This window comes from Lepisma saccharinum, chromosome 1 (assembly GCF_977018435.1).
Source record: "Lepisma saccharinum chromosome 1, izLepSacc3.1, whole genome shotgun sequence".
In the NCBI taxonomy this organism is placed as follows: Eukaryota; Metazoa; Arthropoda; class Insecta; order Zygentoma; family Lepismatidae; genus Lepisma; species Lepisma saccharinum.
The window spans coordinates 42,825,467-42,850,893 of NC_139229.1; the positions used below are offsets into that span (position 1 = coordinate 42,825,467).

The 25,427-nt window shown below is 35.1% G+C and overlaps 1 protein-coding gene across 1 annotated transcript in view; it reads left to right on the plus strand.

Annotated features, from left to right (window-relative positions):
* Positions 1–25,427, plus strand: part of Ptp36E (protein tyrosine phosphatase 36E) — a 224,668-nt gene that overhangs the window by 164,143 nt on the left and 35,098 nt on the right. The window contains exons 9-12 of the mRNA XM_083131173.1: positions 5,762–5,911; positions 8,452–8,551; positions 13,461–13,537; positions 24,753–24,884. Of these exons, the coding sequence (XP_082987299.1) occupies positions 5,762–5,911; positions 8,452–8,551; positions 13,461–13,537; positions 24,753–24,884 (459 nt within the window). The remainder of the gene's footprint in view (positions 1–5,761; positions 5,912–8,451; positions 8,552–13,460; positions 13,538–24,752; positions 24,885–25,427) is intronic.

The following is a 25,427-nucleotide window of genomic DNA, read 5'->3' on the forward strand; positions in this document are numbered from 1 at the left end:
GCAAATTGATTTATTAGCAATTGATTGTTTTTGTATAGGTTTAAATGGAAGAAAATCACTGTTGCCAGACCGCACGAGACACTTTTAACACCCCATTATGGTGAAGTTTCTAGAAAAAAGCACCAACGTATTATGTTCATTTGTGTTTATTAAGATAACGTACATAATATAGACGATTGACCACGTGGACCAATGTATGTGTACATGAACGTTTGATACAAATTGTAAACTGAACAAACAACAAACCAAACACAAACAAAGTTTATATTTAAGTACGTACCCTTTTGCCTTTGAAACTTCTTTTTGACGTTCTTCTTTTATGTGCAATCTCAGGCCTCTCTCGTGTTAACATCCAACAGTAGTTGGCGAGCATGTTCTTGTCCCATTGTCCTTGATATTTGCACTCCATATCTTTAATATCTTGGTGAAACCTTTCACCCTGTTCTTCGCTGACTGCTCCTACATTTTTGGGGAAATAGTCCACACGTGAGTGAAATAAATATAGTTTGACACTAATGGAGCAACCCAATGCTTGAAATTTGTCCAGCATATTCATAACAAGTGCTTTATAGTCAGGATCCTTGTAATTCCCTGGAATTTACTGACCACATCTTTGAAGGCAACCCAAGCTTCTTTCTCCGTTGTTGTCATGCTAGTCTCAAAGTCTTTATCCTTCATGAGCTTGCGGATATCTGGACCAACAAAGATTCCTTCTGTCAACTTGGTTGCAGATAAACCTGGAAACCTTTTGCACAGGTATTTGAAACAATCGCCATCTTTTGGAATAGCCTTGACAAATTGCTTCATTACACCCAATTTGATATGCAACGGGGGTAACAATACATTTTTGGGTCAACTAAGCTGTTCCGAATCACATTCTTGATGCCTGGTTCAAGAATTTGTCTTTTAGCCCATTCTTTCTTGACCCAATGTTCAGTCTTTGCACGGCTGTCTCACTCACAAATGAAACATGGGAACTTTGTATATCCGTCTTGTTGACCAAGAAGCATGGAGATAACTTTCAAATCACCGCAAATGGTCCAACCGTGGTCGGCATATTTTATTTTGTTGAGGACAAGAGCCAGGTTTTCATAGCGTTCTTGTAAATGTACCGAGTGTGCAACTGGTAAATATGCATACTGGCTTCCGTGATGAAGAAGGACAGCTTTCAGGCTCCTTGTTGATGAATCTATAAACAGCCTCCATTCATCTTTATCGTAGGTGATATTAAATTTGCTCATCAATCCGGGAACATCAGAACAATAGACCAGGTTCTCCGCTTTCTCAAAGTACTGAACAAAGTCCTTTTCTCGATTCCTGTACCAATAAAACGTGGTTCCTTTGGCCAATAAATGTTTTTCTTTCAATCTGGAGCCCAACAATTCAGCTGCCTCTTTCGAAAGGCCCAGATCTCTAATCAGATCATTAAGTTCAACCTGAGAGAAGGGCTGAGGTGAATCGCCTCCAGAGGGCTTATATTCTGTATCGGAGCCTTGACCGTCTGGATGTTCCGAGTCTGAAGACTCTGAAGAGATGACTGGTAATTCAGTTGGAGGCAAAGGCACTGGCACATCAGGTCCATGAGGCATATGGCCGACAGAATGTTCTCAGGATAAGAGATTAGCTTGTGATTTTTTCGGTTATACCCACGGACATGGCAGGCACAAAAGTAACAATCATCACAGTGGTTTCTCGGCTCCCTCCATGTCATAGGAATTCTAAAGCATAAAGCAGTCTTCCTTCCGTTGAGCCATAAGCGTAGATCATTGAGACACTGCACACGCACTTTATGAGGAGCCCACGATTTGTCCTGGTCTCCGAGTTTCATGCCAAAATACGCAAGATAAAGTTTTCTTACATGGTTTGTAATGGTCAGGCAGGGAGGAAAGCTATTCCTCGCCGAAACAACATATTTATGGTAAATGTTCATACAAATCCACGTACAATTAAATTTTTCAAGAAAACGTGACGTGATATACATTTTTCTTTATTTTTTTCGAACTCAGCACGACAAAATACATAAAGTTCACCTATCACTTCCCTTGTATTTTTTTCATCGCAGGCCTGTGAAATGGAATAACTACTTTTTGCCCAAATCTAATTCATTAATTATTTTGAAATAATCAAATTTACTTGTCTTCATTCTCTGTTTTCTTAAACCAAACTACATGGTCATTTGTTTTACCTACTTGTCGTCTTGTTCTAATGGACTTGATCAGATATATACAGGGTGTACCAGAAGTGATAGCACAAACTGAAATTTTTAGTTTACCAGCGTTTGGATGAGGAATTGTTGTGAAAACTACACAATAGTAGAAGCAAAAAAGTCTCAGTAAACATGGGATCGTGAACAAGCCGTATGCAAGATATTCGCTAATGTATGTTTATGATTGTTTGTACACATCGTATGCTTTATAACACCATTAAGCCTTGTTTCCATGATTAAGAAAAACTAAATATGCTGACCAAGGCAGTAATTTATTTTGTTAAAAACATAAACTAAACGTAACGTTTCAACTTTCTAGCAAGGTCTTCTTCAGACTCTGTATCAAGTACATATGTCATTGACTGAAGAAGAGTCTGAAGAAGACCTTGCTAGAAGGTTGAAACGTTACGTTTAGTTTATGTTTTTAACAAAATAAATTACTGCCTTGGTCAGCATATTTAGTTTTTCTTAATCATATGCTTTTCACGTGCGAGGTGCCATAGTCCTTCTTTGTAACAAATATAATTAAAAGGTTCACCTCACTAGACATTACTGATGCTCTTATTACCAAGGACTATTGTACTGTACAGTATGTTTGGCAGTGTTGAGTTTTAAACAAAGAAATCTCGGAGTGCACAAGGAGACAAGCGTACAATGTGTACAATCAAGTCAGTGGTGGATTGTAACCATACATTCTCAATTATCTCGCAAACAGTTCATTAGCAACCCCACGTTTAATGAGATTTTTTTGCTTCTACTATCACATACTTTTCACCACTTCAGCTTGCGCTATTACTTCTGCTACACCCTGTATATTCTCCATTAGAATACCTTACATTTCTTCCTTAAATTGTAACATATTTCTTAAATTGTATAACACACTTGTTCACCATATTTTTCTTTAAGTATCTAAATTCTTGAAGTACTTATCAGATGCGTAGCAAGACTCATGGGGCCCCCGGAGCAGACTAATCAAGTGGGGGCTCCTTGGTTACTGCTATTAGTTGCTGGATCGAGGAATGCAAAAAATGTGTAATTTTGGCTTTTGGGGGTGGTAATTAAATATTATTCTCTTGCGTATGGTTATTTGTTTTTGACAAATGCTAGAGACTATTAATAAGTATGTGAAGAAAATAACTAAAAAATAGATAGGGTGAAATACAATCCATTTTTTACTCATTAGTAAATTAAGATTAATGATCAATTACAATTATTGATTAATTGATTATTACTTACAATTACTTATTTCTTTCTCGATTTTTGTCTGCAAAGCATCAACTACTTTGTATAATTCGACCTCCTGTAGCAGACTGCTATGACTCTAGGGGTCCCAGGTTCTAATCTCGGAGGAGGCATGGATTCTTTGTGAGTGTCCCTTCATCAATTTAATGATATCATCATTCATCCTGATCATCGCGATTAGCCAAAAGTGGCAGAATATCAAAGCTAAATAACAAAATCAAACAAATTGAAATTTGCTAGAATTGATTTTCTTGGCTTTGTCATTTTCAAATGAAAGTAAGCCAAACTACTGAGATTTTCCTGCCTCATAGTACTGCGTATATAAGTTTACATAATTTTCAATTTAGAAAAGGATCTCTCTGCCTTTACAACTGTGTCAGAGACATTTATTCTAGGGTAGGACCACGTCAACATAACAGGAAGTCGATGAATTATGTTGTATCATAAGATCAGCAAGTTCTTTCACATCATTCATGACCTTTATTTCCTGTTTGAAATAAATGTTTATAATTGTGTATGTTTCTGAAAGACGATTTATCGTTTGGAAATGTTGTTACCAAATTTTTCAGTTGCGTTGTGCAATTCGGTGTTTGTAGAACTTGACAAGAAAGAATGTTGTATCAATTTGTATGCACATAAAAGTACTAACATGCCTTTAAAACGATTGTCCATTTTGAGAGCAAATTGTGTCTATCATCAGGTACAATATTGATACTTTGAACCAGCTCTCTGGGTTGGTAAGTCTTTGGTCCTGACAGAATTCGTCAAAGTGCTTCTTCTCTTTTATTTTTATGACAGAAAATTCACCACATAGCATATATTTTCATCGCTTCTCCAACAAGTGATTCAAAATATCCCAAAACTTGGTCATTTCTAAAAGAGAGTTCCCTAAGAGATCATATGAGGCATTGCGGATAAGAAGGGCAAACTCAACAAACGTACATTATGAGGGAAATGCTTTGGAAATCACACATAAAACATTCCGATCTACTGTTACCAAGTTTTTGTGGAGTTCGTAATGTGCTGCCTGACAACTTGAAATGCTCATAATGTCATAATGTACGTTTGTTGAGTTCGCCCTTCATATCCGCAATGCCTCATATTTAGCCATAATATTAAGAGATTCTGCTTATAATGACTTAGAAGTGAAAATTATCTGTTCCAAGACTTTACATTGAACAGTCAATAATAAAATGAAATTGGTGAAAGATTAAATATTTTCGTTTAGGGCAACAGCCTCATTCATTTCATTTAGCTTTCCCTCCTAAAATTAACCTTACATGCCCCAGTGGAAATTCTAGGAAAACTCCTGGTATAGAGTATTTTCTTTCTTACTGTCTCCAAGCATTGGTAATCTTTAATTGTGAAAATAACATGTTCATATTTCGTCCATTAAGAATGCAAATGTTCTATCTCCAAATTGTAAACAAATCGAGATATTTTGGCTATGGTCTATTTAGGATGCAATTGTTTCATCTCTGCTATTGTCTGATGCCTCCATGGAACCAATACTGATACAGTGAGAGTCTTTTTGGTCCATGTACAGCATTTGGAAGCAGCCACAAGAATGCAAGCTCCAACAACCAATGGAACCTTATGACAATTTCCTCAACCAACCACAAGCACCATCCAAGTATGAGATAAACTAATTGCATTGTAACCTCAGTCACTTCTAGGAGCTGCTTAGCAATAGTAGTGGTCTTCGGTTCTTACTTTTGTTGTTAACAAACAAAAATTTTGAATAAAAGTGGAATCAAAGTATTTGATTGATTTCCCAAAATATGAATTATTTATTTTACTTTGCTACCAAATGACAAATATATACTGAAATTGTTTCATTTCCATCTTGTTTTCAGAATGCAGTGTTCTGTCTGGTTGATACAACACTGGCACTCTCAAATCAAAGTTAGTGTTGCATGCAATTGTTCTATCTGAAATTTCAATTATTAATTGCAGCATAAGTACCTAACGAATCAACTACACCTTTTTAGAGAGGGTTCAATATATCAGCTTTTGCAACGATACAAACTTTCAGCGCAATGGTGACAAAGGTTCAACAATTATATCATGTCAAACTTTAAAGGGTTCTCCTGAAAAAATGGACATAGAACATTTACATTCTCACTGGACGGTTTTAGTATTTAATTGTTATGAGAGGTTTTATAGGTTCAGTTCCTTTCCTTGATGTGTTCTGTTTTCACTTGAATAAATTTGAAACTTAAAATCTGCAAAATATACAATTATAATTGTTGTGACATGTTAAGTAACACATAATTTAACGAAGTCTTAATTTCGATTTATCCATGTTTTCAGAACCAATATAAATTTGTGTATGACACCTTGGAAGAATCTGTGGTGTGTGGCCATTCATTTTTCCCAGTATCAGAACTCTCACAGAGACTTAAGTTGAAGTCAATGAAGGACCCTGTCACCAAGCTGAATGAATATGAAAGAGAATTTCAGGTAATGTATAACTATACATTACCCCTAAACTTGTTTAATTATTGCTATTTTTAAGAGTTTCTAAAGCATCAACAATATTTTTGTGTTATGTTAACCCCTTTGCTTCCATAGCATACTCTGTGTATATCACAATTTGAACAGGTGTACTCAGGTTACCAGACAGGTTAAATCGGCATTAGCTTCCCTTTCAAGTGCATACACTGCTCTCATCTTCAGGGAATACACAATTCCTATCGCAATTTCAATATGGGCTACTACCTGATGTAATGTGCACACAACGGCATCCCTAGGAAAGTGACTGCCCTTCCTAACATTAAAAAAAAAATGTTTTTACTATCAATACAGTGAGGATGAAGACACAGGTGAGTGGATACGGTTACATAATGGAGAACTGCACAATTTGTATTCCTGTCCAGACATTGTTAGAATAATGAAATCAAGAAGACTTAGGTGGGCAGGCCATGTGGCATGAATGGGAGAGGAAAGATGGACCTAAAGAAAATCGACCTAAAGAAAATCAGGAAAGATGGAAAAAATGGGATTGATCTTGCCCAGGATAAGGACATTCAGAGGTGATGTGATCAGCACCGTGCTCTGGCCACCTTTACCCCCAAGGGTTGTTCCCAGGTACCCATTGATTTGAGGCTGGGTGAGCCCCAGAGCTGGGTCAAGGTCGGAAAAATTCTGACCTTAGGTCACCCTCCCTGGGAATCGAACCTGGGTCTCCCGCATAGCAATCAGATGCCCTACCGACTTTTTTTTTTAAAGGAATACCCCTATGTGGTAGTATCACCCGACAAACACAAACATCCATGTCCTAACCGGGATTCGAACCTGGGACCCCTGGCATTGTAGTGCACTGTACTAACCACTCTACCATGGAGGCCGACTAGACCACCGTGACGGTGTAAGATACATACTGTAATCAGATTTTTGCATGCTCAGAAATGCATGGTAGTGGAGATCTACCAGCAGTTGTCTGAGTTGTATGGGTCAGAGGTCATGAGGTACAGTATTGTCATTGATGGTGCAGACAATTCACAGAAAGCTGATCCAATGTGCACAACCCCATAGAGCTGAAATGGTTTCTGGTACGACAACATTTTGACATTGATGCTGCCGGTACAAACAGTTCCAATCTTTAGCAGAAGACACATGTGACACAGGCATACAAAATTTAATGCTGCACCTTGACATTTTTTTTCCAGCATGTATGCATTGTAGAATTAGTATTTTTTTTTTTTTTACAAGTGTGGTAGGCCAAATGGAAGATATCAGGAATGTCTGTAAAAGAGAAGATGATTTTGAATTGGCTGATGATATTTGGGATTTATAATTTTTAAAAGGTGATAAAAAAATCATCTAAAATAATAATAAAATAGACTGCTTGTGTCACAGTTAAGTTGCTACATTACAACAATGTAACATTGACAAGGTTCACTATATAACTGATTCTTTTAACAGGGTTCACTATATAACTGATTCTTTTTTATTAAAATTGTTATAACTGTATCTTTAATCAAACTAAAAATAAATATCTGATGAAGGGAGCGTGTGGTCACAAAAACTGTGTTTTTATGCTTGTAACAACCGTGACTACAAGAAAAATATACCTTGACAAATGCCTGAATAACAATGGTGAATCTGTTGCAAAGTAGGTTATTAGTCATTGTAATGCAGGAAATGTCGATTACTACTGATGCTCTTGTTTAATTGCTTAAGAACGATTCATATGCACCCACAAGAAAACAATTCCCAACAATTGTGCAACACCTACAACATATCCACAGTCACTTCAAGAATACATTGCATATACCTCAATAAGGTATTCCATAGTATACATAACAAATCGTCTCTATTGCATCATAGGCTTAAGCTCCGCTCTGAGGTCAGTGCCCCAAAATACCAGATTGTCCTTCCATAGAGACCTAGTAATCCCCAAACCTAACAAAAGCAGATTTGGCCAGAAGTCCTTCTCGTACCTAGCAGCAGTAACCTGGAATTCACCCCCAATGAACAAACTCAGTACCAGCAAAGCGCAGCTCTGCCATCTTTTATGTTCACATGCCTATAAATTCTAACTCACAGTTAATATTATTTTCAGTGCTCTCTCTCCACCCTTCCCTTTCTCTCTCTCTCTATATATAATTAATTAAAATTTTCATCCTCTTTCCGCAAACAGTCAATTCCATATCCACACCCACACATCCTCCACTTCTGATATCTTTCCAATATACGTATATGCTACATTTGATACTATACAAATCATGTAAACATTTTAAATCATCTCATTTTTTTAGATGTAGTTTTATTGTATAATCATTTTACTATATATTATTTGTACTAATAATGTACTAAATAAAATATTATACACCTGCTTAATTGTAATCCTTTTAAGATATTAAATAATAAAAATATAATAAATAATTTTACTGCTAATCAGAACTTACTTTCTGAATGCAGCTCATATGAATGTATGTGTTTGCATGTGTGTGTGTAACATGTACATTCTAATTTTTCAATTTTTGTTGATTTTCTAGCAAATATGTAAGCAGACACCCAGATTCACCATAGGGGATTGTGCTGGAGGACATCGTGGAGACAACAGAGATAAGAACAGGGATGTTCTGGTAGTTCCTCGTAAGTTCTATTATTCTCATTCATGTCTTTGTAAGTAAGAATCTGTGTATGCTTCTGCTGACTATTTCAGCCCAAATTTTACCTAAGAAGGCCAAAGAGTTCATGGATTTTGATTAGTTCACAATAGAAGTTCTTTGTTTTTGTTATTATGTTCACATTTTAACATGTATGATGTGTCAATTGAGAAGTTCGTTAGTGGATGTCTTGATTCTGATGGTATATTAGTTAGGTTTTGTATGTGGTAGAAGAAATAACATGTTAAACAGCTTTTGCTCTTAAGAGTTGTACTTTCATGTTTAAAGGGTGGCTACTCACCAGAAATTCCTTGAATTCCAGGAATTTTGTGTGAAATATTGGTTCCAGGAATTATGTGTGAATTCTGCATGAATTTTTCTCCTTAGACATAATAAATTGCAACTTTTATTAATCCAAATCCCATTGAATTTATTCATATTTATAAATGCCCTGAGGCAAGTTTTAAACAGCTTCGCTTTTATTTTTATTGAGGAAGGAAAAGAAAGCTGCATGGAAAATTAAACAGAATTCTCTCAATCCATTTACTTTGTTAGTGTCCATTGCAAAATCTATCTGACAGATGGAAGATTATTGCAACATAAGAAATCATGAAGTTGATTAGTTATATATTAGTTTCAAGTTCTTGTACAATTAACAGTGTTTCATAGATTAGTTTATCCCCTAACACTTGTGGCTTGTGTTTGTAGATGTATTTTGAGAGTGGATATGTGAAATTGCAAATATGAACTCCTCACCTTGAATTAAATATTTTAAATATAGTATGTACCATTTAAATGATTTGAATTAGAATTTTTGGAAACATTGGAATCACACAGACTCTTTATATTGTTAATATATCTGTGTGTGTATGTGTGTGGGTGGTGAGAGGTGGTAATATGTAAGATTAAAACATCTGCTCGTACCCTGGATTTTTTGCAAAATTTGCCTTTAAAATCGGGAATTTTATCATGGTTCTAGAGTGCCCACCCTGTCTAAGAAAATAAAATAGATGATTAGAATTCTTGAATTTTCCTTTTAAGTCCACCTTGTGCACAGAACGGCTAATTGAAACTGGGCCTACAATTTAAAGTGAGATCCCAACCACTATATGCCTCCACTGGGTATCGAACCGAGATTACAGGGTGACAACGCTACGACTGTGCCATCAGGCAAGCCCAGCAGACGATTAGATTATAGAGAAACCAAATTAAAAACATATTATTGTATTGCTATGCATGTTTAGCAACAATATACATGCATATATAAAGATGGCAGCTAATGAAAGAAGTATTTGAGATTAACGGCTTGCCATTACAGAGGAATTTCAAGTAACAGAAGGTAATAAAATATTCCAAATATGCCTAATAGTTTTGGTGCAAGTGTGTGAAAAATATAATTTTGAATCATTCTTGGTGAAAAATGTTTGGTTTTGTTCTCATTGTTAAACTCATGGCCATTGGTTTGAGAATAAATAATTATATTATTTTAAAAATTATTATTATTAGAAATATAAAAATCACTGAAATCTTGTTCACTCTTGAACATATATTACTCAAAGGCACTGATCAGGCCCATAGCCAGGGGGGGCTCAGTCCCACTGGCAATGCTGTCAGCCCCCTGATATTAGATAAAACTATTGTATGTAATTTGTATGCAGTGAAGAGTGAAAATGAAGACAACAGATATTATTTTGCTCACAACTTGGTGAAGGATAAGTTCACACAATATGGACAGCAGCTATTACATTCATTCATCCTGTTTATGAGCCGAAGTCTAAATAGCGACAAGTGTTTAGAAGATTCTCTAGACTTTAGAAAGTTATTTCACAGGGGAGCTTCTTTATCTGCACCTTTGCTGCCCCGTTTCGACAGAAATCTCTGATTTTGATGTCAACATATCCAATCCTTCCACATCTGCATTGCAAGTCAAGTTTTTAAAATGAAGGGGAGTTTTATTGTTCCAGCTGGGGAAGAATGTACAGTTATTTAATATTGTGCATTTTTTCTTGTGTGATATAAATATCTGTACATCAAAAGTATTATTGAGTGTGTAGTAAGGGGTGATGTTAGTAGCAGTCAATTAATACTTCAAGACATGTTTTAGAAGATATAAAGAAAAACTGTAGTACGATTTGTAAGATATTACTAAATTTTATATTATCTTAATGGGTCCCTCCCACCACCCACCCCACACACATAATTTACCTTCATTTAATACTGTTAAACTTTTTAAAAATTGACTAGGTTTACAAAGCCCCCTCGATAATCCATGAGCCCATCCTGGAGATCAATTCTGGTGATGGGCCTGGCACTGATACTTTGATCAATGAGCAGTGAACACACACCGTCAAGTAAATGATGTGTCTACTCAATGAGTGAAAATCTTGCTCAGCGAGCATCGCTCATACTCAATGTGCTCGCATGACTGTTGCACTGAGCCACCTCAATTGTGCTTTATAGGATGAAAAAGAAAGTATTAGCATTCTGTACCTTTCTAATAATATAATGTTGCTGAATCAAGTAATAAAAAAATCATAACTTCAACATTGTTGTATAAGAGTCCGTCAAAAAAAATGTATACACTCTTTAACTGATGATATCTGCATATTGTTTTTAAAGTTGCATTGAATTATCTGCGGAACATGTAGTATGGTGTTTTCTCAACAGATGCCAGTACCCGTATGGCTCTATTGACTAACACGTGACGTATGATAGTGAATCAAAATGGCCGCTGCATGCCTGACGTTTGAGGAACAGAAGCTAATTTTAAACTGGTGGTTCAAGTTTGAAAATGTCACTGAAGTTCAACATGTGTGGGGGCGTGAGTTTGCAACACAACCTCCAACAAGCTTGACAAATTAAACGGCTTTGTGATAAGTTTGAGACGTATGGTACCATTTGTGATGTGCACAAGGGAAAATTAGGGAGACCTCGTACAGCTACAAGTCCTGCTTCTTCGGCTATAGTCTTAGAAAAGTTTGAAATGTTGCCTCAGAAGTCTGCTACACAATGTGATCGTGAGACAGGGGTTAGAAGTGCAAGTGTATGACGCATTCTGAAAGCTACCAAGTGGAAAGTGTACGTACCAAGATTAATGCATGCATTAAATGAGGATGATCTTGATCACCGCATGGAGTTCTGCGAATGGTTTCAACATATGGCAGATGAGGATGAAGAGTTTGTGACGAAGATTGTGTGGTCTGATGAGGCCCAATTCAAACTAAACGGTACAGTGAATCATCATAATTGTGTTTACTGGGCACCAGAAAATCCTCACATCATGTCGACAAGGTAGTCAATCTCCCGGGGTTGAACGTCTGGTGTGGACTGTCATCTAGGGTTTTCTTCTTTGAAGGTACAGTTACTGGCACCAGGTATCTGGAAATGCTACGCACATCAATTTTTCCAGCTACACGTGAACTTTATGGAAACAGTGAGTTCTTCTACCAACAAGATGGGGCATCCCACACTACCACCAAGGTGTGCTGGCTTTCCTAGATGAGAATCTGCCAGGACACTGGATAGGACGAAGAGGTGAATTTGAGTTCCCACCACATTCACCAGATTTAACACTGCTGGACTTTTACCTTTGTGGGATCTTGAAGGATGTTGTGTATCGCAGGAAACCACATACGCTGGAGCCCCTTCGTGAAGAAATTTCAGCAGCATGTGCAGAAATCCCCGTGGACACATTGACCAACATTGTTGAAGCAACCATTTGCCGTTGTGGTATGTGTCTGGCAGCTAACGACAGTCATTTTGAACACCTCAAGTAACTTAACATGAAGGTGCAGGACGATTACATAAATCCTGTGAAAAGGTGCAGAAAGCTTGTATTAAACCTCTGATATGTAATTTAGTTCAGTACTAACACACAATAAAGAATTAGTGTTTATTAAATTGTGTATACATTTTTTTGACGGACTCTTGTATATGCTGTAAAACAGGGTGACCACTTTAGGTGAACTTTCCACAAATTCAAGGGTAAAGCAGGTGTTTTCTATTTTGTATTACTGCCTCTCACCTCCACCCAAAAATATATTAACAATATAAAATGTCTGCCTTTATGTATCCAATGTATCCAAAAATTCTAATTCAATTCAATGGTATATATATTTAATTTAAGGTGTGGAGTTTACGTTTGTTATTTCACATACTCAGACTTGAAATACACCTACAAGCACAAATGTTACAGGATATAGTAATCTACAAAGAATTGTTAATTGTAAAATTTACCTAATCAACTTCAGGACATCTTCCAATAATCTTCTGTCTGTCAGATAGATTGTTTTGCAAAGGACAAACAAAGCAAAGGGATTGAGAGAATTCTGTTTTAATTTCCACACAACTTTTTTTCCCCTTCCTTGGTAAAAATAAAAACTAAACTGTGAAATACTTGCCTCAGTTCATTAATAAATATATATATATAAATTCAATGAGATTTGTATTAACAAAAGTTGCAATTTTTCACATCTACGGAGAAAAATTTAAGCAGAATTCATGCATAATTTCCAGAGCCAATAATTCACGCATAATTCCCGGAAAGGAATTCCTGGTGAGTAACCACCCTGTAAAAAGGTAAAGGTAAAGTTCCCCGTGCATATAGCACTGTTCCATAAAGACACATGTCGGGGTAGGGCCTCACACATTCTTGATCTCGGCCATTTTGGAGGTGATGTGATCCACTTTATCTAAAACCACATAAATATTGGAATATTATTCTCTTCTCATCTAAATATTTCCATATGGCCAATGGAATATCTTGTGTGTCAACTCCATGTACTTAAGGTAACTTTTAGTGCATTCATAACATCATCTCAACTATAGCAGAAGTGACAACTTTTCCTTTAATAAAATATATATGTATTAAATAAGAATATTCTCTTTCTTTCCAGCTGATAATTTTAGACCTTACTTGACTTCATTTCAAGGGAACAACTTCACTGATTACATCAATGCAGTATTTGTTGATGTAAGTATGGAGATATATCATCTTAGATATAATTTCTTTAAACTTTCAGAGCATTGTACTTTAAATTAGTCTGTGCACAAATGAAATTGTTAGGCCTGTAGTAGAGTTTATTAATTCTAAACACAGAAACCAGACTTTGAAAAGCAATTTTGTATGTATTCAGTGTTTGAGTGTGTATAAAAAGAGTAAAATTAATATTTTATTTTCAAATTGTAACTTCAGCAAGTGAACTTTCTAAAACAGGGTACAACTACTAAACCTGACGGTTTTTAATTACAAATATAAACAAAACTCGTTCATGCAACGAAGTCAATTTAATGCATGTTGTACTACATCTCAAAGCAATTTAGGAAAATAACATGAGTGGCAGTTTCATGCAGTATCTTGACAAGGACAGTTAATTTTTTGAATAGCACACCTGTGAGGCGTGGCAAGTCAATCTGATGGTTTTTAAATCAACACTAAACGGAAGTTGCTCCAGGTTCCGCTGTTTATTATCTCAAAGCATACCAATCAGCATGGAGCAGTGGTCGGTACAACATCATGCTTTTGTGATTGAGACATTTTTCATTATTGAATGTGTGGTGGCAATGTACCGTGCCTTCCATCTGCACTTTAACATTCACTGTAATCTTAAGGTTACCAGATCACTGTAAGGAAAACGTAGGACATGCTGTCCCAAAATGTAGGACATGAAGTCAAAATGTAGGACACCAAACATTCTCAATAAATAATACATATTTCTATAGAACATGTTAGAAAGTAGTTGAAAAATGACACTTTTCAGTTTTAAAAATGAATTCCTAATGAATTTTTAAATGCAAAATTTCAAAACTTGCAGTCATACTAATCATGTACTCTTACTACATGATTTAATTGGTACTTCTCAGAGGAGCCAATTTTTATCAAAATTTGAGGTTTAGTCAAGCTATATTTATGTTGGAGTGGACAGTCAAACTCTTTGAAATTATAGGGACCAGTACCAAACATTTTACACTCTTTATGAAAAAATAATTTCTCTCGTGAGTCTGTTGTGCTGATGGTAATGAAAGTACTCTTCAACATTTGAATTATGACCTGTACTAACTAACTAACGAACTCTCTAGCCTTCTTAAACCCGAAGGTTCATGACCTGTAATGGCAAACAAATATTCAGCAATTACCGTAATATAAAATTCTTCCTCAAGTTTCATCTTGGGTAGTTTTTAGTTCAATAACAGGGTGTCTACCAAAATAACACATCCAGAATTCTTGACTTTTTCTGGACTTTTCTAGACCTTTTTTCCGTTTTTCTTAATGTTTATTTACTCGACCCCTACTTAGGTAAAGTTGGAAATTAGTAATTAAAAAAATAAATATTTATTTAATGAAAACCCCTACCAAAGGGCCAGTTAAGATGAAAACTGAAGCTGAATTTAAGAAGAGAATTAGATATGGTTTCTCATATTAATGCATCCTGAACTGTGTTTGGCAGACAAGCGAGGCTTTGGCATCTGGACTCACATCCGCCAGTATAATCTTATGATATGATATGATATGATTTATTTCATTCCTTTGACCATTGTACAGTGGTTGTTTTCCACACATGGTATGGAACATGTCAGCACATTACCGTTAATAATTATTTTCAAATAGGTACAAGTATGAAGATATTATACATAACATTTAAAAAAACATTGATTACATTATAATTGATTCTCCTTGTTCTTGCTGTTAGTTGCAAGGTTTACATTAAATTTACATACATATAATAGATAAAATCAATACATACATATACATGTCCTAGGAGTTCATTTAAAATGTGACAATTTGCAATTTATTGTCAGGTACTCTTTAACAGAATAAAAACAATGATCTAATAGGTATTTTTTTACATGCTTTTTATATGAGGTAGCTGATTGTATTATTTTTATGTCACTCTTAAGGTTATTGAAACAGTGAACAGCCATGTATTTAGGTCCTTTCTCAAATAATGTGGTGTTGTGTGATGGTATTGTGAGGTTGCTGCCATTCCTTGTATAATATTTATGTGAAGAGTTGTTACATTTGAAGGAATCTAAGTCAGTTTTCACATACATCAGCAGATGAAGTATATACAAGCATGGTGAGGGTAATATGCCTAAATTTTTAAACAGTCTTCTGCAGGGTGTATTTCTCTTAGCTCCTGCTATTATTCTGACAATTTTCTTTTGCAGCACAAAAATTTTATTACTATTAGTGGAATTTCCCCAGAAGATTATACCGTATGTTAATAAAGATTGAAATATGGTGTAATATAGTATTTTCAATGTTTCTAAGTTTGATATTGTTTTCAGTGTATTAATGCCAAATATAATTTTACCTAGTTTTGCGGAGAGGTGATCTATGTGTGGGTCCCATTTTAAGCTTTCATGAATCCATACCCCCAGGAATTTGACTGTTCTAGCGTGATTTACTGTCATATTACCTAATGTAACATTTGGTTCATTTATCATTTTATTCCTTGTGTGATGGAAATTGACAGCCACAGTTTTGCTGCTGTTTAATACTAAATTATTGTCAGAGAACCATTTGCTGAGTTTGATTGTTACATGTTTGATATTAGAGTTTAGGGTTTGTTCCTTACCACCAGTGATGGCTACACTTGTATCATCTGCATAAAGAGTGGTTTTTGCTGAATTTAAATTTATTGGCAAATCATTAATATATATTAAGAAGAGTAATGGTCCAATAATAGAACCTTGTGGAACTCCACTTGATATTGTGCAGGGTTTTGAGACAAAGCTAGATTGCACACCGTCATCCTTTCTGTGGATAATCTCGACTATTTGCATGCGATTGCTAAGATAGGATGTGAGCCAATCATGTGCGATGCCTCTTATGCCATAATGTTTTATTTTTTGTAATAGTTTTTCATGGGGTACTAGGTCGAAGGCTTTTGTCAAATCTAGAAAGAGTCCCGTGCATTGTCCCGTTTTGTCTAATGTTTCTCTTATATATTCCAAATATTGAAACACAGCAGTTTCAGTTGATTTCCCTTTGCGGAAGCCATGCTGAGTATTTGAAATAAGTTGTTGTTTTTCTAAAAATGATACAATTCGATTGTTCATGGTAGCTTCTAAAATTTTCGAGAATGGGGAGAGGAGAGATATTGGTCTGTAGTTGGTTAAGTTGTTTCTATCTCCTTTCTTGTATATTGGAATTACTTTTGCTTCCTTCAGCTTTTGTGGAAAAACTCCTGCGGTGAAGGACAAATTGATTATGTGGCACAGTGGGATTGCAATATATTCTTTGCATTGTTTGACAATATAAGTGGGGATTTCATCTACACTACTCGACCAAGTAGGTCTGAGTTTCTGTACGATTTTTTCAACCTCCATAGTAGTTGCTGGATGCAAGTACATTGTTTTGGTGCACATTCCTAATTTCTTTAAGTTGTTTGTGTTGTGACTGGTATTAGTGTTGGGGGTGGAGTACATTTTCGCAACATTTACATAGTATTCATTTAATAATGTTGCAACTTCGAGAGGTTCCTTTACAGTCTCAGAATTATGTTGTAGTGTAATATTTTCTTTTCTTTTGCTGCCTCCATGTAGCTCTGTGTTTACAATTTGCCACATTGTTTTAGATTTATTTTTGGAATTTATGATGGTATTCTCATTGTGCATTTGCTTAGCCTTTTTTATTATTTTCCTATAGATTGACTTGTACTTGTGGAAATATGTTTCAAAATCAGCTGTGGCATCTCCATCTTTTCTGATTCTGCTTAGATATCTCATTCTTTCACTAGATTTAATAACTCCAGGTGTTATCCAGTGGTTCTTTTGAGTTGCTGAAGTTCTAACTTGTTTCTTGGGAAAAGCTATTTCGAAATAATAAGTGAACGTTTTTAGAAATGACTTATATGCTTCATCTGTATCATTGGACTCATGAATATCACTCCATGTTTCTTTGCTTAATAAATAATGAAAATAATTAATATTTTGTTTGCTGAATGACCTTCTGCTTACAACTTGTGTTTCATTTTTGGTACTGTGTTTTGGATTAGTCACTGTGGTTGGTGATAAAGAAAACATTTGAGCTTGATGGTCAGAGAAACCTGTGTCAAATACAGATGTCTCACAGTTACATAGGTGTTGGTTTATGAGTATTTGGTCAAGTGCACTTTCTGTGTATTTGGTGATTCTTGTGGGTTGCTTGACCATGTGTTCTAAATTATACATGTTAAGGAGTGTGTTTAAATTATTGTTTAGATTTCCTTTTAGAAAGTCTATATTTATGTGGGGCTTGTGTCGGTTGTCCCTATGTGTTTGTGACTGTCCCTTCATCCATCTTATGTTACCACCATTCATCCTCATCTTCGCGATTAGCCAAAGGGACAGAAAAAAGTGAAGTAAAATAAACTAAATCAACCAATCAGCCATTATGATAGCAAAAATTCTTGACCACAAGAATAATTTATTGCCTTTTTATTGACTTCTTGACCTACTTGTTGATTTCTTTACTTTTTCTTGACTTCCATGACTATCTTAACTGGCATACACCCTGAATAACTTTGTTCTCTATGCCCCTGCCTTACAATCAAATTATATTGAATATTGAATAAGAATGGGCAACACCTTGTTGCATCAGTTTAAACCCTAAGGCAAGAAATTCTGCTCAGGCATTAAACAGTGACGTTATCAGAAAATAATCCCAGAACTTTGTTCACTAATTTCCCGTTTGTTTCATATCAGAACAAACTTATTTTCTTTTTGGACAATGACTGAATCAAAATAAATTTCACTATTGAGTGTGGAAGTGCACTCCATAGACTTGTAACTTGAAAGATTTTTTCTGTTACGTATTTTCCTAATTAATATTATGTGACGCTCAAAATGTAGGACATTTCTGATATTTTTCAAATTCCTCCAGGACGTCGGACATATGGCTAAAATGTAGGACATGTCTGGTAACCCTATGTAATGTGAATGTTTCCAGTTGGAATACCATTTTACAGTGGGTAAGGAACTTCATCGAGATGGCATCAGCAATGAAAGAACACTCCCAAGAACATCGAATGAGAACAGGTCTCTGTTTTGAGGAACCATTCAAAAACTGAACTGTCCTTGTAAAGAAAATTCATGAAACTGCCACTTATACTATTCTCCTAAAATGCTTTGAGATGTAGTCCAACATGTATTAAATCAACTTCGTTGCATGAAAGAGTTATGTTTATATTGTAATCAAAAAGCATCAGGTTTAGTTGCCGGACCCCGTAGCTTTGAAACACACTCTCATTATGTTTGCACTATTATTTCTGTGTACAGAAACTGTTTTCAAACAAAATTATTCCAAAAGCATTTGCAAGTGTTATAATCCCATCGAAGCTGCAATTTAAACAATTTGTGAATACCTAGAACACTTTTGGAGCAACTTTGAACACATTCAGCACCCATTTGAATGCAACGATGCCAGGGGTCCCGGGTTCGAATTCTGGCCTGGGTATGGATGTTTGTGAGTGTCCATTCATCAATTTCATCATGTCATCACTCATCCCCACCTTCGCAAATTAGCCAAAAGTGGCACAAAAAGCGAAGTAAAATAAATCAAATCAAATCATTTTGAAAGCATACATTGTTTTCAAAGTGATCCAAAGAATAAACCAGTAAAATTATTTTCCATTTTTGTAGTGTAGAATGATGTAAATGATTAGAAACTTAATGTGAATATGTGGATTTAAAATCATCATACTCTACACATAAAAAAGTTTTCTTTTCAGTACTCTTAATCATAACACCAATTTATCTTTCCACTCATAATTAATGAAATGTAATATACTTTAATTTCACCATGACATGAATTAAAGATTGTTTACAGTATTTTCCCATGGCTTACAAGAATACTGTTTTAAAGAAAAAATTTTTTGGGTATGTCTTAATAAACATCAGATATATACAAAATGAAATATAACTCCAATTCTAGAATGCAATCCACTTGGGGGTATATAACGTATACTTTTTATGTAATGAGACTAATAATAACAACAAAATACATTCTGTTGAAGTAGTAATAACTTTTACTGAGCTATTTTTTAAAAAAAATAAGTAACTACTACTTAAACTCTTCAACTAAATATATTATTTTTCAAACACTCACAATGTGATAAAAAATACTGATATATTATAAAAATTCAATATGCTGACCAAGGCAGTAATTTAATTTTATTATAAAACATAAACTATACGTAACGTTTCAACCTTATAGCAAGGCCTTCTTCAGACTCTGCACCAAGTACAAATAGACATTTGTAAGGTTGAAACGTTACGTTTAGTTTGTTTTATAATAAAATTAAATTACTGCCTTGGTCAGCATATTGAATTTTTATATCTTGGAAACAAGGCTTAATGGTGTTATGATATATTATGTGATCCATATTGATATTTTTATAAGTACTAATCAAGAAATAATTATTGATTGAGTTGGTGTTTTAAGTTCACTTTGTGCACAGTAAGGTAATTGGGACTGGACCTACACAGTATAAAGTGGGATCTGAACCACTATGTGCCTCCACTGGGCATCAAACCCGGGATCCCTTGATTAAAAGGCAACAATGCTACCACTAAGCCATCAGGGAGGCCAAGAAATAATTATTATGGACAAGTAATTAACATATAAAGAATATAATATTTATTGAATGATACAAATAATATGTTTAGAAACATTTATTTCTACATTTTCTTCACTTTATCATGATAATGCAGGTTTTTCTGTACCTACTACTGCTTCTTTGTTTCAAATATTTCACCGAAGTAGGTTACAATACAGTGCACACAAATCTTCATGACTAATGCAAATGCTTAATGGAACTCATACTTCATTTAAACTAATGGCATGTTTAGCTCACTTTGTAGAAAGTATAGTGCGTTCAATTTAAAACTGGCACCGAGGTACAGATATATGAGTAGTGTTACAGATACCTGAACTACTACAGCAAATGCTGGAAGTGATGTCCTTGTTCTTTGATGCACATATCCAATCGGTTCAGCATGTTCAACCTTATGGATCACTTCTACAGTTACATTCTGAATAGATTCAATAATGTGATTCTTCAGCTCTTGTAGGGTATGTGGATTCTGCCTGTACACTTTATTTCAGATAACCCCACAAGAAGAAATCAAGACTGGTGAGATACAGCCTTCCACTGCTATGCTCCCTCCAACCTCCCTCCATCCTGCCTCCCCCTCCCCTCTTTCCCCTTCCTTCTTCGCTCTCCCTCTTTCCCCACTACAAGTATACATACATACAAGACTGACACAACAATGAAAGAGGCAAATGGGCAAACAATTAGAGGCAAACGGGCAAACAATTAGAGGCAAATGAGCAAACAATTAAAAATGTATCTCGGATCAATTTTAAAATGAACGCACTGTATAATTCCTTAGTACACTTTTTATTTCTCCTCACAATTTTAAAGCAAGGGGAAGTTATTCAACTTTAAGACTAACACTTCATGTGTTATATGGTCAATGTAAAAGCATCATTTCACTCCTAAATTTTATTAACAAGTCTTATGTTTAACTATAACAACAAAACCCATCACAAATTTATGTAACAAAATTACAACCTCATTTTCTATCAGTGAACTATAACAACAAGAATAATTCTCCCACTACTTTCATTTCTTTAAATGCAATGTCCATTTATTTAGGAGGGATAACACTTAATGAAAAGTCAGTCCACATAATCAGTCAAGAAGTACATAAGTCCGTAGGAAATATCGAGTCTACTGCAACCCAGCATAAAACCCATCTGACCAACATGTCCCGGAGTAATCTAACCTTACTAAACAAATAAATTTAAACAAATCAAACAAATGAAATATCAACAATTAATAAACTATAAGTAAATTTAATGCAAATCACTACCAGACCATGCAGGCTGAAAAAGAAGTATGCATAGTTACAATATACTCAGCATGTTCGTCCAGTCTCCAAGTCGGCAAGGTTCTGTTATGCCAAACCCTTCGCTCACACAGCTCGGAGGTCTAGCTAATGGCAGAGCTTGCTTCAGTCACATGATAACACAGGTCTACTTGATGTCATTACATGAGCCATACTACACTATATTCTTTTAAAAGGAACACAAATACAAGCTGTAAAAGGACTCCAAGCTTTGATAATGTTGAAACTTGTGGAAGTCTTTCCTGTCAGAATCATCTGAATGTGATTGTCCAATTCCTTTCCTTTCTAACTTATTTGAAACACTTACTGCTGATGATGACACTGAGACAGTGTTAAACACCAGATGACTTTTCACTGCTTCTGTTCATACTGTTTCTGTGGATCAATTTTCGCTGGCCTACCCCTGGTGGAGTTGTTTGCATAACATGCCACAAAATGTAAGATACCAGGTTATAAGTCTGGTCGGCATAGATTTTGTTTGTTCCATCACCATTTCATCAGTTTGTCAATTATTATCCTCAAAATCAGAATCATCTGAAGAGGTAGAAAAGCAATGAAAATAACCGAAGTGGATAAAAAGAATAGAAAGAATAGAAAGTATATGTTACAAGGTAGACAAAACTTAACTGTGCTAGTATGTGAAATTTGCTATTTTCATTAACTCTGTAATACTCGCATGGGCTACCACAATAGCTTAGCTCTATATTTTTGTAACTTCCAATGTTAACGATGTGGGGCAGAGCCCCCCAAATAATTTTGCTTAAGAAGATCTAATGTATTATTTTGCTTCTCTTGTAAAGTTTACTCTGAATTGTGCCACATGAACTTAACTTTAAATACACATTTGAAACGTTCTAGACCATCAATTTGGGGGGCTGAGATTGCTAAACCATCAACTTTTGGGGGGCTATGACTGGAGACAGCAAAACACATGACTTATTACTATATACTAAGTATGTAATTATGAGTATTGTTAAATTTTTTACTAAAAAGAGTTTCAAAAGACGATATGCATGAACTAGGGTAGTGGATGGGATGTTTGGGGTACAAATGGCTCTAACATGACATTGGAACAAGATCATTGATATATTAGGGAGATCTGTTTTGCGCTCAGTGGTAGCAGATATTAAAAGTCTGGAATATTTTGCTATTATAGTTGACTAAACTTGTGACATATCCATCCGTGGACAATTAATATTCTGCATTATAACTGTGAATAAAAATTTTGATATTTTTGAGGAATTCGTGGGCTCTTATGAGATTCCGAACACTGAGGCCAAAACTTAAAAAACTTAATTTATTTCAGTGATCAGAGCCCCCCTCCCAATAATTTTGACAAGTCTGTGCCCCTGGGTGTGATGGAGCTTTCATTACCTGCCAACCAACCATTTTGAAAACAGGATTTTTTCTCTGAGGGAACAGAGTAAGATTTCACATCTTGTCCCTCAGTCATGGAAACTTATATTTTTCCTTTTTTATTATAAGTATTATTTACAATTGTAAAATTTAAATTGAATTGAAGGTACCTTGACACAATGTGCAGATATCACACAGAGATTAACATATGGTACCTCTGATCAATATATCTAACCAAATGTCTATAACAATATTGTAAACTTTGCTTAAGGAAATGCAGTCATCTCTATATTATTAAATTAATATCATCATACTAAAATTACAATAACTGCCTTGTGTATTTACATTCACCAAACACAGATAATTCATAAAATTATATTAGAATGAGTACAGCTTAGAAGTATAATGGATTTTGCCATTTTCAGGGCCCAAATTCCTATATGTCAGAGGCATTTCTTGAACACATGCGGTGCATGCTGCGCATGCGTCAATGGTGGGAAAAAGTACAGCTTGCTCTGCAACGACATTCATGAGCATTTCTACATTCTAATTTCTTCATATATTAGAAGTATTTATTTTACACGAGAGCTCTGAACTAAGCTTATATTACATTTCTTGGATCTGAAGTGAAAGAATATTTCAGTCACAGCACATACTGAAAATATAATATTTTGTTAATGAAAGTAGAAACTATTCTTAACTTGTAGCCACTCACCAGTCCTTTGTCAGTCGCTATGGATGAAAGATGTCTTAGGAATTGCTTATGGTTTGTCTGTTTAGCTGTAGCAGAACAAGAACATTCTTCCAGCTATTCCTGTGAATGTGGCTCATGATATATACAAACAATGTTATGTGCAGACTAAATTCCATGAAAGATGGAACATTAAGTAAACTCTAGAAAGTTTTTTGTGCTACCACTTCAAGATACCATGAAAGCAATCGCTTCATATGAATGAGAAAGTTTTTTTTTTTTTTTGTTTTTTTCATCTTACACGTATAAACCACATGTTGGAGCTGGTCGAAATTACCATTGCCCAATGGTATGGTCTCACGTTTGGCCAAAATCTTTGACCCAAGATTGTGCCAACCACTTTTGGTTACTTGGGACATTTATCATTTTGAAGACTAGTGACAGATATGAATAGTTATTATGAATAGTACATAATATTCCTTCTAGACTTTAGTGTTATTATGCTTTCAAAAGTAATGCTTTACTGTTATTATGCTTTCTATTTCAATACAAAAATTACTGTGTTAAAGAATTGTAGTTGGGGGATTTCTTAACATAACTATAATAATTGCATTTAAGAACTATGAAGCTGAGACAAAGATTTAAAGACTATTCAGATGGACCTGAAGGAAATTGAGTCTAGAGTAAATTGATCTTGATCAGGATATGCTCAGATGGTTCATTGATTGATTGATTTGCTTTATTTTACTTTGCTTTTTGTGCCACTTTTGGCTAATTGAGAAGATGGGGATGAGTGATGATATGATGAAACTGATGAATGGACACTCTCAAGCATCCATGCCCAGGCCAGGATTCGAAACTGGGACCCCTCGCGTCGTAGCACTTCATTTCACAATGTGGGCCGGCATATGATCGAAGACCTATGTTGCTATTTTAAGAAACTTTGTGTTTAGGAATATCAATGAGTTATTTAGTTATTATGTGAATGGAAAATTGATGATGAAGGCTAATTAAAAATTGAGTAGTTTGAAAACATTTGAAATATGTTTCCAAAATAATATTTATAAAAAATAGTATTCTGATATGATTGAACAGAGAAAATAGATGATACGTGGTCTAGTCATGAGTTGTGTACAGTGTATTAAAATATATTTAAATCACCTTTTGTAATTGCATGTACATTTGTACGTTTTAACTGCAAAGTGTAATTTGAAATTATTGAATTCCTCAATATTTATATTTATAGGGTTATACTAAACCTCGAGAGTACATTGTGACAGAGTGGCCTTTGAAACAGACACCAGGGGAATTTTGGTCTTTGGTCTATGATTATGAGTGCAGTGCTGTGGTGATATTATGCGTTCCACCTCCAAATTCTGTAAGTTTTTGTTGGTTTTCTTTTTCTTTCTTAGTGATAAGAGCTCAGATTTCTGGACACTAAAAGTACTCAAACAGGCAAGCAAAGAAACACTAACATTTAGAAAGAAGAAACAAAATTAGTCACTGAAACTGAAGAAGGTAATATAGTAGGCATATTTTTGTATTCAGAAAAAATGCTCTCAACTTTTTCCACAAAACATATTGAGCCATATTTGAATGCAGCATTTTCCCCATGGTTGTAAACCTTAATGGACCTTAACAATATAAAAGTCTGTTGCCTTGTTGGATTGAAATAGAACATACGAGGGTATGTCATTAAATGAGAGGAACTTTATTCTAAACTTCATGGAGATTTATGCACAACGAAAATTTGTATTCGGCACTGAAAATAGTTCCTTAGCACTGTGTACTAAATTAACGGATTTGCTATTCGATTTGTTGTTTCACTGCCTCAGTTGCTACACAAACTGGCTTCCCACTCTGGTGGTCATCATTGACATTTCATCTTATATCTTTATGTCTTTCCACAAATTCAAACATT